Raw genomic sequence first — 13,853 nt, forward strand, 5'->3', positions numbered from 1 at the left:
AAATTTCCGCGAGCTATTCGTTTACTTCTCAAAATACTGACTTGGCTAATTTTGTAACTGTCCAAAAAAGCAATAACAGCATTAATAAAATTTGACAACGGTACCGTCGAAATGTTACCGCCTTGTTTTAATTTACTCAGGAACATTAATCGGTAGGTAACAATGTGTGTGTTATTTTTTATTTTGCATTTTTTCATAATTTTATTGCGGGGCTTCATGAATAATATTCAACCTCATCAAGGGCTCCACAACATCAAAAGTTTGAGAACCCCTGCTGTAATGAATCTTTTGAATGCCAGTTCAAAGCATGCCCTGGTGTGCCACCCGGGTTGTAGACAAACGACGGTTCGTATGAAAGGCATGACGTTATGTCCTGATCAATCAAAAGCTGAAGCGAGAGCAGCTTCCTCTTTCAAAAGCTACGTAAAGAAAACGTATACGAATTTACCAAAGGAAGCTCAGAGTAGTTCTACTATCGATGGATATTTAGATGCTGTTAGAGAACATGAGGATAGCTCTTAACTAGATTTAGTACAATACAAAAGAATTCGGATTGGTACGGAGATCCCATTCTCTTAACCTTGGTAAAAGTGCAAGTGCTGTTGTTTTTCCATTTCCGAATTATTGGTTATTGGTGAAAATTATAGGTGGGTTGTTGTCAGTGGTGAGATTCAATATTTTGAGAACTCACTTTGCTCTTTTGTATCGAACTCACTAACAGTAGGTTTCCTCATTAAACAGAATCATATGCAACTGATATCTTTGAGAAATATGAACGGGTTCGTCGATCCCTTAAATTTCCTAGGCCGGATTCCCATCACTGGTTTTTGTGATGACTTTCGTGACGCCATAATCATGCAATTTGAAGGCGGTAATAGTAACGAGGCAAAGTGAGTCTTTTTTTTTATTAATATATAAAACACAGTTAATCGGTACATCTACTACAGCATTATTAATCACTAATCATAAAAAATACACATGCATAATCATGAAAGACAATCAATTATTGTATAAATATCTTTAAATTTTCCATGTTTGATCAAAGCAAAGCGAATCTTGCGTCATTTATTTAGCGGGCATCATAGTTGTGACATCTTGTGAATTGATTTAGTTTTATTTTAGTATAGTAAGTAACGTTTAGGTTAATGAAGCTTAGAAAACAGACTGAATAGGGTTTTCTCTTTGGGTAGGATTTCCCAACCGGGTAGGATTTTTGCTTCGTATTCGCTGTAGTAATACTCTTATTCTGTAAATATTCAATATTATCAAAGTACTTATACTTAATAAACTACTTAAACTCTACAAAAGCAAGTGTGCGACCTTCGCACATCACTAGAAAAGAGTCTATTAAAGATTTAACAAATAAAGTAGTTTTATGCACAAGGTCGAAGAATGAAGAGTTTCAAAATAGACAAAAGAAGGAGTTTGCCAAAAAAAGGCTGGTAACCACTGTCTTAGGGCTTCATTATATACTCGGTACTCCTATAGTATCGAACCAAGATGGCACACCGGAATGTGGTATGTGTACCAGGTTAGGGTTAGGCCATAATTTTATTCCAATTTTCCTTATTTTAGTTCTATAGCGGGTTCGGGGACTAGCCAAGTGGCGTAGTATTTGTATCTAAAATTATGGCTCTAACTCTAACCTGGTACACACATACTATGTTCCGGCGTCCGCTATCTTGGTTCACGTACTACAGGAGTACCATATTCTTTGAATGGCCTGCGTTATAAAAATATTTAGGCCTGCAATTTGCATTGTTTGGCATAGGCATTCTAATCAATCACACGTTTAATCGCACAGTAAGTTACTGATTATAATTATTTCCGCGTATTGCGAGTACATCACGCTTACAATGACTATCGCAAAAAAATTTGCCTTCTAGTTCTATCCTGTACGTAGTTAACAATATTGGTTCAAGATTTGACGGGACTGAATACAAAGGATAATAACTATGATATTTGAGCTCAACAGAAATAAGTGGATTCGTCTTTACGTTTTAATGCATTTTGCATTTAATTGACACAGAATCGCGATAAGTGGAAGGCTACTTTACGAGCCTTGCATGTAGCGAAGTCATGCAGGCATATCACCACAACAAAGTATACGGTAGTAACGGTACACACAAAGTATTTGAGTCCTGGCAAATCCAATAGAGCATATTATTACGTAACAAAAGTTTCGCCGCTGGCACGGTTTAGAAATAAACGTATCCAATATCGTGTTTCATGCCTGAGAAACGATCCTACAATAACTTCTACAGTATGCGAAAGCTATTGTCTCACTCCAATTGCAGTGAGATAAATTGAATTCGCGACGGCAGCTGTGGCATCAGAATGCCCAAGCGAGCGAATAATCGGACTTGGAGACAATTGTAACTTAGAATCTAGATTCTAGATACTTAAGTTTGAGCAGTTTTGTAACATTTATGGTTCAAGCATATTTATTTTTCGCTGTTCAGATAATATAGATACTTGGCAAGGTTTTTTGAGGAAATTTTAACACAAATTAAGCAGTCTTAAATTTGAATTGTATGATTCGAATAAATGCTGAAAATTTACTCCGGGTACAATTACATAATCAAATTGAATGGAACACAAAAAACACAAATTTTTGTGGCGATTTCATTAACATTGCGATCACGTAACCGAGCTTGTTGGCAGGGGTGGAATGTGTGTAGTTATCTGCATATTCAGTATTCATTCGTTTATGTGTATGACCTTATTACCGATCAGTCGATCGCAAGCTATTTTGAAGATTTCAGTCGATCGCGGTCGAAAGCAGGTTGGTCACCCCTGGTCTAAGATACTGCGTTTGTGTAGACATTACCAAACAACGTAACTGAGTCTGAACAGCGTAACTGAATTGTCTAGAATAAAAGGCAATGGTAGGTGATAAATTGAACAAGCCGCGTAAGCGCATATGACTTGACAATAAGTAATAAATTGTATGCGTGCAAGGCCATCAGAGTATTCAAATTATTTTTAAGAAGCGCATGCAATATTTTTAAACAGAAGCTTTCAAGAGTCGGAGTAGACGGTGAGCCCGAGTGTTTTACCTGAATCGTTTCTCGCAAAACTTTTATTATTGAATACTTTTATTACGACTTATTGAGTAGATATGAGCGAATAAACATATATTGATGATTTGAAGACAAATAGATAATAGGCAGCACTGATTGGAAGTTTTAGAAGCGCATGCATTATCACAAGCTTATAGAAAGAAATGTTTCAGATTAACATTGGTTTGCACATTGAATAGTCGAGGATTCCATCTCTTTGTTAACTAACCGAACAATTTAGAACCACCTCAGTTCAATCTACAAAACTTGAGTCCACACGCTTGGTCATACTAATCGAGGAAATCATATTACAGTCGAAAAACAATATTGTTATACATGTGGGGTTAGTGTTTCTTTACAGTGTAATTATTACTTAGGAAGGTACTCTCAATCGTTCTAGTTCTGCCGTTCTGCATACTTAACAATTAGAGTGGTGTTGTATTGTTTACGACTTTACAGTACTGAACTGTATGTAGGTCTTTTCTTATTTACTTCCTACATCGGATTGGCATGTGTCCATTGCCACAATGATACTTGAACGAGATTGTATTATTGTTATGGAGATAATTAATAATAGCAAAATCTCTTTCCGCGAAATGCAAGATATTTGTAAGCTTTCGTTAACATCCTAGTCTAACTTCTTCTTAAGATATTCTTAAAAAAATATTGTGTAAGCAAACATGATGTCACGATGAAAAATCGGTTGATTATTATTAGCCGCTCGAAAAATAAAAAGGTTGAGAACCAGTGGTATATACACTAGTAAACAATAGTGCATGCTTATCATAAACTTTTAATGATGTTTAGATTAGTTTAAACGGTGAATATCATCAAGTTCTAAGAATGTACCCAGATGTCAAATGGTCAGTTGACGACCTCGATTTCAGAATTCGTGAGTTGGAACACGACGACATACCAGGAGTACGTGTTTTGGTCAACAACAGTTTACATGAAAACGTGTTTACTGCATTCGAAGCTTTATTTGTGAAAAATTGGCGATTACTGGTAGGGTCAAAATATTCAGAAAAATCTTATTGTAATGAAGTATATATATATCACAGTTTTAAAAATTCATATTACAACAGAATGCATTCCCAGCTGTTTTTTTTTTTTCAATTTCGAACATTGACAAAATCCCCAGAAAAAAAAAACTGTTATTTTAAAATATTTTGCTTTGTCGTTATCAATGTAACACGTTCATGAAACTCTCATGCCACATGCAAAAATTACAAGTTTCAAAGTTCGACAAAAAAGATAACTAAAATCTTAACCTTACTAAACTATATTCAGATTGTTCTGTCAGGATTGACCGTATTGCTTCTCAATTACTTCGGATACGATGCTCAGTATATTGTTGTTTTCCTCTTTTTTCAAATATTTCTCCCGACTATTGCAAGTGAGTTATTTTGTTTAAGTCGTAGTATCGGTGTAACAGTTATACTTCGTGATTGCCAATTTCTTGGGTAAACTGGACAAATGATGGTATAGTTCAGGGATGGCGAACCACTGACCCGCGGGTCACAAAGTGACCCACCGCGTTTTATTCGTGACCCGCCAAGGCACGAATAAAATATTTAAAAAAAATGCTAACATATCAGTGATAAAAATTGATAAAACCGGCCTTAAATTAATTTAAAAATACCTAAACTATTATAATCTACCGTCAGTTGGGCAGTCAGGGCCGCGAGAGCTCATATTCAAATTGTTAATTTCGGGCCGGTATGGTAATTTTCAAAACCCCTAATCTTGGACGCATGTCTGCACCGCTGTGAACCATTATTCAGCTATTGGCTCTGACATCGTTTATGAAATAACAATGCAACTGATATGTTCATTTGTCGCTACGTCTGGTCTCTTTCGGAAGTTTATCTGCAGACTGTTTTAGGGGTTATGAGAGAACTAGATGCTACTTTGTATTTTAATAGTTCCTCGCCCACAATACCGTTAAGAGAACAAAATCTTTCAGACTTGAAATAAAAGCCTAGAAATCTGAAATACCAATGGGGCAGTGTAAAAGTGCCCTAATGAGGTTGAAAGTTGATCGAAAAATAGAACACTGTCAGGGTGGGATTCCCTCCGAACTCTTTGAAACCGTAAAATAATTTACCGCATCATCCTAAACGTTTTTGGTTATTCATATGCGTGTTTTCGTACTCTAATTTCATAAAATCGAGAGCCATAAAAAGTCCCTTTTAGAAGTGATGCATAAGTAAAGCCTGAAATTACACCAACTGAAGCCTAAAAGATTTGTTTCAGAAGTTTCTTATAGATACAAACATTGATCATATATCTGTGACCCACTCTCTTCTGTTCCGCGATATAAATATAATTTTTGACCCATTCATTGAAAAAGGTTCGCCATCCCTGGTATAGTTGAATCCCAAATTTGATTGTTTGGTTCGCTCATTTCTGGATTGTTCACTAATCTTGGACCAGCATGGGCTGATAGTGCGAACCCTAAGCGATAATTTCAACGATAAAAAGCTTTAACTGATATTTGAGTGCAGTAATTCTTTATTCTATGATGTCACCATTTTTGCACCAAGTTGTAAAAAAGTTATTGGACACGAAGATGACCTATGAATCGTTTTGTTATTATGTTGTTTCTTTCTCTTCTTCTTCTTCTTGCTGATATGTGATTCGTTTATCGGTAATAATTTTTGTGTGATGACGTCACCAAAATTCCGCATTTTGTAGTGGTTTCGCGATCGCGATCTGGTGGTCAGTCGAAGTCGGAAAGACTGCCGTACCGGTGACTTTGGCCTTGGTGTTCCTATATTGGAGCATTACTCTCCTGTTTAAGTACAACTAATTCAACACAAACAAATTTAGCACTCGATAAAATAAAAAGTTACCAATCGTTTTATGTTATTTTTGCGATTAGATGCAGTTTCGTTTTATCGTTTCTTTGCACCGGGAATGACAACGACTAAAAAGGAGATTGTCAACGCAGACAAGACTTACGTGAAATTTTGGATTTCTGAGGTTTTCAAAGATGGTCAGTGGGAAAAAGTAGGAACAGCGGCTTTGCATGAAGCAGATCAACTGGAAAAACGCGAAATTCAAACTGGGGAAATAATTGCCTTGAAAGTAAGCACATCTATGTAACTTCCTCTATTTAGCATTATATGTGTTGTATATTTTTTACCCAAAATGCCATTGAGCGAGTTTTGATACACCTATATCCGAGTAATAAAGAGTGTCCATAAACTCCCTTCGCAATTTCAATTTTATTATGAAGTCAGGTCTCAATATATCTTAACCAGGATTGTTGTTTTCAATCAGTATTTGTTCAAGTATTTTTGCTTCATTTGATACATCTGTGAGGGCCAAAACAATATAAGGTGTCGACAAATTCCTTTTGCAATTTTAAAAATTGTGAGACTTTAAGGACATCCTATATTATAATATATGAGAGTCCAGAATTTGTGGTTATTGTTAAATAAAAAACGAGTTCTATTCTACTCGTGTTTTACTCATTCAAAATATTTTGAATTTGTTGCAGAATGTATCAGTGTCATGCAGTTGGAGATCTAAAAGAATAGGAGCAATGATGGTGAAGCACGCTCTCAGTCAAGCAACTTTGATGAAGTATAAAACCATTGTTGTCCATTTTAGCCAGGGACAGCCAGCCACCCTGCCTTTGTATAAAAGGAATGGATTTGAAATGGTGAATGTGATAAAAACGGGATGCATACCTCTACCATACGGGGTGGATGTATACGTCATGGCCAAAAAGCTCTCGTGAAACAGGATTCAGTGTGACGCGTCCTCTCATCCTGTGTATTTCTAGACTCGCAACCTATTTTTCTTTTCACCCCATATATTGATTTCCTAGACTGCGAACAATACAGTTTCTAAAAGTAATCATTAAAATATAATTTTGTCAATGCATTCTAATAAAAATACAGGAAAACGTCAAGGAGACTTGCATTTACACCTATTTATCAAATGCACAATGACACAGAGTGTAATTCAGCGGCATTTATCAAAAATGGAGCTTGGCGGACGTGCAAATGCCCAATATGATTCTGAAGTTTCCAAACCCAAGGTCAAGTAGTCATAAGCCTGTTTTATTTTACACAATAATTTTCATTATAATCCATAATCTTGATTATCATGTACGCAAAAAACAGGGTACCTCCTCCTAAGTATGTGAACCAAGATGGCGGACACCGTAATATGTGTACCAGGTTAGGCCATAATTTCAGGTATAAATACCACGGTAGTCACTTAGCCAGTCCCGAACTCGTAATAGAACTAAAATAAGGAAAATTGGTATAAAATTATGACCTAACCCAAACCTGGTACACATACCACGTTCCGGTGACGCAATCTTGGTTCACATACTTCGGAAGTACAAAAAACAGAACACATCTTACGTAAAGACATCATATGAAATTAGAGATCCTCACAAATTAAGATGTTTAATTTGTTTCATCTGAAAATGTAATTCTAGGTCGCGTTATGTCAGCAAAAGACAAAAATAAAATGTCAATAGACTTTGTAATTGGACTTGTTTCCAAACCTTATCATATATGAATGACATTTTGTCTACGTTTGATTCTTGTAACGATGAAGAACTACAGTGGAAACTCTACCTACGAAATTAATTCGATACAAAAGCCCCCTCGCAGGTAGAAAACTCCGTAAGTAGGGAGGCAATTTACCTGTAAATGCGTTTCCAAGCCCCCACAGGAATCGGACATAATATTTGTATAAATTATAAAAATGGTTAAACCCATAACAAATACATGTTGGAATTAGATGACTGCATTTAATTAATAGAAAGTGTAAAGGGAAGGAAGATCTGAGAAATACCGAACTACGAACGGTATGTTTGTCTACCTTTGGCATGGGCCGACCATGCTAGGCTGAAAATTGATCATGAAATAATAGAACAAGAATAAAATACGAGATAGCGATCGGAGACCGCCGACTTCTCGATCTAGTGGTGTATAACTTCGCTCTGACTCAATAGCGACACCGCGTGTCTCATCACTAAATAATTAATAACTTGCTAATTATAGACATGATTCATCCAAAATCAATAGGCTTCTGGACCGAGATCTGATGAATGCACATGCAAAATGCAGATTCAAGCTCACTTTCGTGACATATAGCGTACATCTAAAAGACAGACAGAAAAATACCTATCAACATACTTACAGATCGAGATCGATGAGTAATAATAAAAAGAAAGTAAATTGTTCAATTAGAAAAATATACAACACAATATACACAAAATAAAGTTCACTTCAAGTAATTTTTTCGATATTGATTCATAATCATAAATAAACCTTGGTAAATAAACCAATCCACCGGTTATTTCAAGACATAACTCTGAAAATGCAAGATAATGTTTCCATTTTATTACCAACAGATGCCAAATTACCCATTAAAAAGCATTGTCCATATATAAATAGCATTCTACAATACCGCATCATGTATGGTAACATTGTCAAGTTAATGCTGTTCAAATGCAAAACAAAAAAAAGAGTCAAAAAGAGTTAATTATACTGAGAAGTACAGTGCTGCAATGCATGACAATGTTACAATATTTAGATAATATATGAAATGCTACCATAATTTCCATAAAAGCATACTACAATCGCATTATATATGGCTCAAATTGTCAAGTTCAGTGGTTAAATGTAAAAGAGAAAACAAAAGCAAATCACTCCAATTATCAAATGCTAACAGTATGAAACACAATTTAATTAAAAATGAAAAAAAGAAATCTCGGTAAGAAGTTGTAAAAATGTAAACAGATCATTATTTCAAGTAGAATTAAAAAAAAATAATGTCATCATAGTTCTCTGGTAGTTTTCCTGAACTGAATGCACCCTCATAATTCTATCCGATTTAGGGCTTCAGTGTTACTAATAATAGGTAAGGCTGGGCATTTTCGAATACCTGATGATTTCAGAATCGCATCAAATTTTTTTTTTCGAATCGAATACTTGGGATATATATAATTGTATGTAACTTTCTTATTGTATTGGGTCCCCCAGACACATAAATTACTGGAAATGTAAATTACACCACTCAAACAGATTGCTGAGAGTTCACACACAATAATAAACACGTTTTCATTAATAACTCACTACAGAATAGAGTGGTATGTCAGAATTTTGTTGAAAAAATATGGCTTCAGTAAAATAATTGAGAAATTTACTTCAACCATTGGCAGAAAAGAAAAAAACAAGATTGCCGGGATTCGAAATTCCGCTCCTAATCGATTGGAATAATTTACTATTCGAAATGCCCAGCCCTACTAATAGGTCAGTTTCTTTTAGTTCTGTACGAGTGCGCGCTCACCATAATTGTATATAGTTCCAGTAACTTTTGTGGTGGCTTGTAACATCGACCAGATATGAGAGTGCGTAACATTGCAAAAAAGTTAGTACAATAAAAACATTCAACGAATCAACCAAAATTGACCAGTAACTGTATTGAAGCATTAAATAAGCTCTAAACTCGAGCCCGATCAAGTATGATCCATAGATGATAATATTTTGAGATATTGGTTTACCTATGAACCATGCCCGATCAGTTGTTCATAAAACATGAGATTAAAATAATATATTTTAGATTTAGAATAATAAAGTGGTGACATCACTGGGCTATGCAAGTAAAACTGGTGAATATTTTCTACAGTGTCAAATTACATTAACAAATCTGATTTAAGGGTTTGCATATTTTATTCAATGTTAGAGATAATTTTAGTAAATTACCATTCGCCGTGAATATGCGATACAGGTTTCAGGTTAATTTTGCGCGAGTTTTCCTCAGCTCAGTTTTTGAATCTTCAATATCTTCCTTTCTCTCAGCTTCTATCTTATAATCTGAAGCCTTTTCATATGCACCAATGGCTTTGATATAATGAGATGCTGCTTCTGAATATTCATTCAGATTATAATACTCTACACCGACATTATGCAGCAATAAACCGTAAATTTGATATTTTGAGGCGTTTGACCCGAACTGTTTCTCCAAAACCTCATATCCATTCTTTCGTATTTTCACACTTTTTTTCTTTTCTCCTGCCAATGAATAGTTATATCCTATGTATTCACAGAACCAAGCCTCCTTCACTGCCTTATTCACTGGATCAGCGTTTTTTATTGCACGAATAACATCCAGCATTTCTGTCATGTATTCTATGCCGTAATCTACTCCTAGAATTTTAGATCGACCACCGGATTTTATCAATGACTCAGTGGCATCATATGTCCTACAGACACAAAGTTGAATCCCTTTTATTACATCATCAGGCGATTCCGAGCAGGCCCTGTACATATCACTTGCTATTCGAAGCAAAATTATAGCGCGAATGTATGCTGAATCTGAAATCAAATCGGTCGCAAGGATTCTGACATCATAGGCATTGATCACCGATGACGTCATCAAAATATTTCGTAGGTTCTCGATAGATTTTTCTGCTTTTTTTTCTCTACCAAGTTGTATGAAACACTCGACCATCTTAAGTACTGTATAGAAATCCTGATGGGTTTGCAGGGTTGCCAGTTCTTCCAAGAACGGTACTGCGTCTTCATATTCAGACTGGTCGAATAATTCAGAAGATTTTCCTGAGAAATAAAATATTATTTTTCAAATATAATTATGTATCGCATAAACTATAAAGAACATTGTACAGGATATTTCAATGCATTCGAACATAATGACCTAGTGGTTTAGGCCTTGGACTCAGCGATATTGACTTCACAGATTTAAGATCTCGAGTTCAAGCCCAATGCCCACCGAGTAACTGTGAACCAAACATAATCTGTACCATCTAGAATAACATCTCCTTGCGTATCAGTAGCGGCTCGTACAAACTCCAGGTTGCAATATATCATAAAAAGTGAGCTGTCAAATATTGAGGGAAAAATGTTCCTGGTACTCATTATATCGGCGAAAGGGAATTTGGATCAGTCTACGAATAAGTTACGAACAACTCATTGACTTCCAGACTGTACTATCTAATTCAAGGATATGAACTAGGATACATCTATTTCCACTCAAAAATATTTAAAAACTGATTTCAACTTCAGATTCAAAAACGTCGACTTTATCAGTGATGACAATAGTTCAGATATCTTAACTATAGCTATGACAAAAATATTCTGCTAAAGAAAAAATTATATGGATTTGACTCCAACTAAAATATTTTTTTAATATGTCCATGGCACTGACTTCACTAAAAAACGACTCCAACTTCCATCCATTCATTCCAACTTCTACAAAATATATTATACTTACTTTGTAGCATCGAAATCTTCGGAGCATTAATTAAACTCTGTGCAGTCATATAACTTGGAACGGCTGCAGTTTGTTCTGGTTGAGGGTTGAGAATTTGAGTACGAGGTGGCGGATGGTTAGATTGAGTTGGTTCTCTATCTTTCTTCGTTTGAAGATTCTGTACTTCAAGATCTTCTGAATATAATATAATATATTATTTACATACTGGATTTTCATCGGGCTATTTTAAATTTTGCCTGCTGGGCGAAATATTTTCTTATAGAAGTCTGATTCGTAGTAGTGAAAAAACAGAAAAATCATTAAATCAATACCATTAAAAAGCATGTTTTTAGTTTCATTTACTTTGAGAAAAATTACACATATATACAGGGCTGCCATAATGTCCTCATCTCAAGATTTGTCCTTTTTTTTGAAGGTTCTTATTTTGACTTGTGTCCTTATTTTTGTTTCATTCTAGAGGTAGAGGTTCTAATACAAGACACTCAGATTGGTCAATTCCCATGATTGACTTGCTAGAAATGATAAGAACCTTATTGATTGGTGCAATTGCTGGTGCAAATTTTTTCTAGTGCAAATTAGATTAGACACGAGTCGCACTGGCATAAATCCACTTTGTCTGTTACATTTCGTTCTTTGTTATCTTATCATTATGTTTCCCTGATGCCCTTATTTTTGGGTTCATATCGATGACAGCCCTGCTTATTGAAATCATTCGTGAATAACATATGAAGGTGTGCGGCATTCTACCAATTTTTTTTTAGATTCAATTACATTGTCTTTATCAATTTTATTTGTTATTAATGGCTTAAACAAATCTTGTCGCAATAATATTACTAACCATTTATTTCAATAGCATCACTTTCAAGAGCCTCTGAGATTTTTGATGACAAATTCAAAGCATCAACACCTTCATCGATTACAACAGGTGGAACGATAACAGCTGCCTGTTGTTGACCAACATTCTGAGCATTCTGTTGTTGTTCAACATTTTGAGCATTCTGTTGTTCTTCCGTCTGTGGAATATTTATCAGTCCAATCTCCCCTGCAGCAATCTCAGTCGTCCTTGTTCTGAATAACATACCGAGGCATAGATAAGATATTTTAAATTGCAACATTTGGTTTATACCAACCGTCCAGTCCAGCTTGAAATATTAGACTGGCATTTAGTTTTTTTGATAAACTAAGATACTGTTCATGAATACTTAGTAGACTATATTGTCATTTATAGATATGTCTTACCCAAACAGATGTCACCAATCAACACATATACTATCTGAAGTAATATTTGTGACAGTTTTTACAAGCATCAGGATCTAAATATTATATTTACAATGCAGTGCTAACAGAAATACATTCAAATTGTTTATTCAAAATCTCAAATGCGTTTTTATTGTTAAATTCAAAGCTGACACAAGAGAGACATCAACCTATTTCATCTCCTCCAAAATTCCTCCAATCTCGACATTGCTTATACAGTATTCCTGTATTCTGGAGGCAGTTAAATAAGATGCCAGGATGATACGGTACATTTGCAAACTTGTGTTCTAGTAAATTAAGTAACCAACTTACTGCACAATTTCTCGCTGAATTTGCGGATTGCCCAAGGAAATATTAATGTTATATACATTATGCTGTTTCTGTTGGTTTTGCTGTCCACATCCCGCCATGTCATCTGTTCACAAGAACTCCTTGGATTTTCGACTTTGTAAATCCAAAGTGTGAATAAAATGTTTGACTACTATATTACAAGGAAGGTTGTAACCAATGAACAGTCCCACTACTTATTAACGCTTTTCACACGCTGGTATAACAGAAAGTATGGTAATGTACCGTACCTAGCCTACATTAGAACTGTGTGTAAGCTTGTTAATCGCTTGCGTGTTAGGATTTTACAGTTAGCAAACAATACGCAAAAACAAATATCGTCCAATATTTATTCAACCGAGACCAAATTATTTGTGTCGCCCCACTACAATATTTTGAAGATTCCCGATTATAGAGTCCCTTTCCCGTTATGCGATCAAAAAATTTTCACCAAAATGCGTCTAACATTCTTTGTATTCACAGTAACACTTCATTTTTTCATTAACATACTCTACAAATCCATCTCAATCATTTCACCATGTCAGTGGGGCAATTGCGATCAGAAACGTATATTTGCGATCACTAAAAAAATCTCGCCAATCGAAGTGCCGAAGTTCCTGTTTTAGACCCTAAATAGGTATTGAAAAAGGCTGCAGTTCATAGTTCGCGGAAGCAGCTGTGCTGTGCTGACACGCCTACTGTCATCATACAAACCAATGAGCGTATATATCAGGGGTAGGCAAACCGCGGCTCTTCTCGCTAACATAAATTATTATCCAAATTTCAACTAAGAGAAAAACTTCAATGTAAACTTTTTCAATTTATTAAAAAGCCGTAAAGAAGTTTTCGTCAATGATTAAGACAAATTATGTTTTCGTAGGAAAGTTGCTGTAGCGTTGAATTTTGAATTTAAGTCAGTCAAGTCAGCAAATCTTTCGTCAC

The 13,853-nt window shown here is 35.3% G+C and overlaps 2 protein-coding genes across 4 annotated transcripts; one reads left to right on the forward strand and one right to left on the reverse strand.

Annotated features, from left to right (window-relative positions):
- Nucleotides 1-745: 745 nt before the first annotated feature.
- LOC120329497 (uncharacterized) lies at nt 746-6,989 on the forward strand. 2 transcript variants are annotated; one of them, XM_039396145.2, is made up of 5 exons: nt 746-890; nt 3,870-3,983; nt 4,353-4,458; nt 5,947-6,152; nt 6,568-6,989. In XM_039396145.2, the coding sequence occupies exons 2-5, from the start codon at nt 3,906-3,908 to the stop codon at nt 6,808-6,810; spliced, it is 633 nt and encodes a 210-aa protein (XP_039252079.2). In that variant the 5' UTR covers nt 746-890; nt 3,870-3,905; the 3' UTR covers nt 6,811-6,989. The 2 variants fall into 2 exon arrangements, with proteins under 2 accessions (XP_039252079.2, XP_039252078.2); XM_039396144.2 differs by having other exon boundaries at nt 761-890; nt 3,870-4,067.
- A 559-nt stretch (nt 6,990-7,548) lies between these two features.
- LOC120329475 (uncharacterized) lies at nt 7,549-13,578 on the reverse strand. Of its 2 annotated transcripts, none has more exons than XM_039396122.2 (4): nt 12,897-13,578; nt 12,166-12,395; nt 11,328-11,498; nt 7,549-10,654 (listed from the first exon to the last, which is right to left on the reverse strand). In XM_039396122.2, exons 1-4 carry the CDS (start codon nt 12,992-12,994, stop codon nt 9,828-9,830), a joined length of 1,326 nt encoding a protein of 441 aa, XP_039252056.2. In that variant the 5' UTR covers nt 12,995-13,578; the 3' UTR covers nt 7,549-9,827. The 2 variants fall into 2 exon arrangements, with proteins under 2 accessions (XP_039252056.2, XP_039252055.2); XM_039396121.2 differs by having other exon boundaries at nt 11,328-11,501; nt 12,897-13,576.
- Nucleotides 13,579-13,853: the final 275 nt, after the last annotated feature.

The sequence above is a fragment of the Styela clava genome, chromosome 12 (assembly GCF_964204865.1).
Source record: "Styela clava chromosome 12, kaStyClav1.hap1.2, whole genome shotgun sequence".
Taxonomy (NCBI): domain Eukaryota; kingdom Metazoa; phylum Chordata; class Ascidiacea; order Stolidobranchia; family Styelidae; genus Styela; species Styela clava.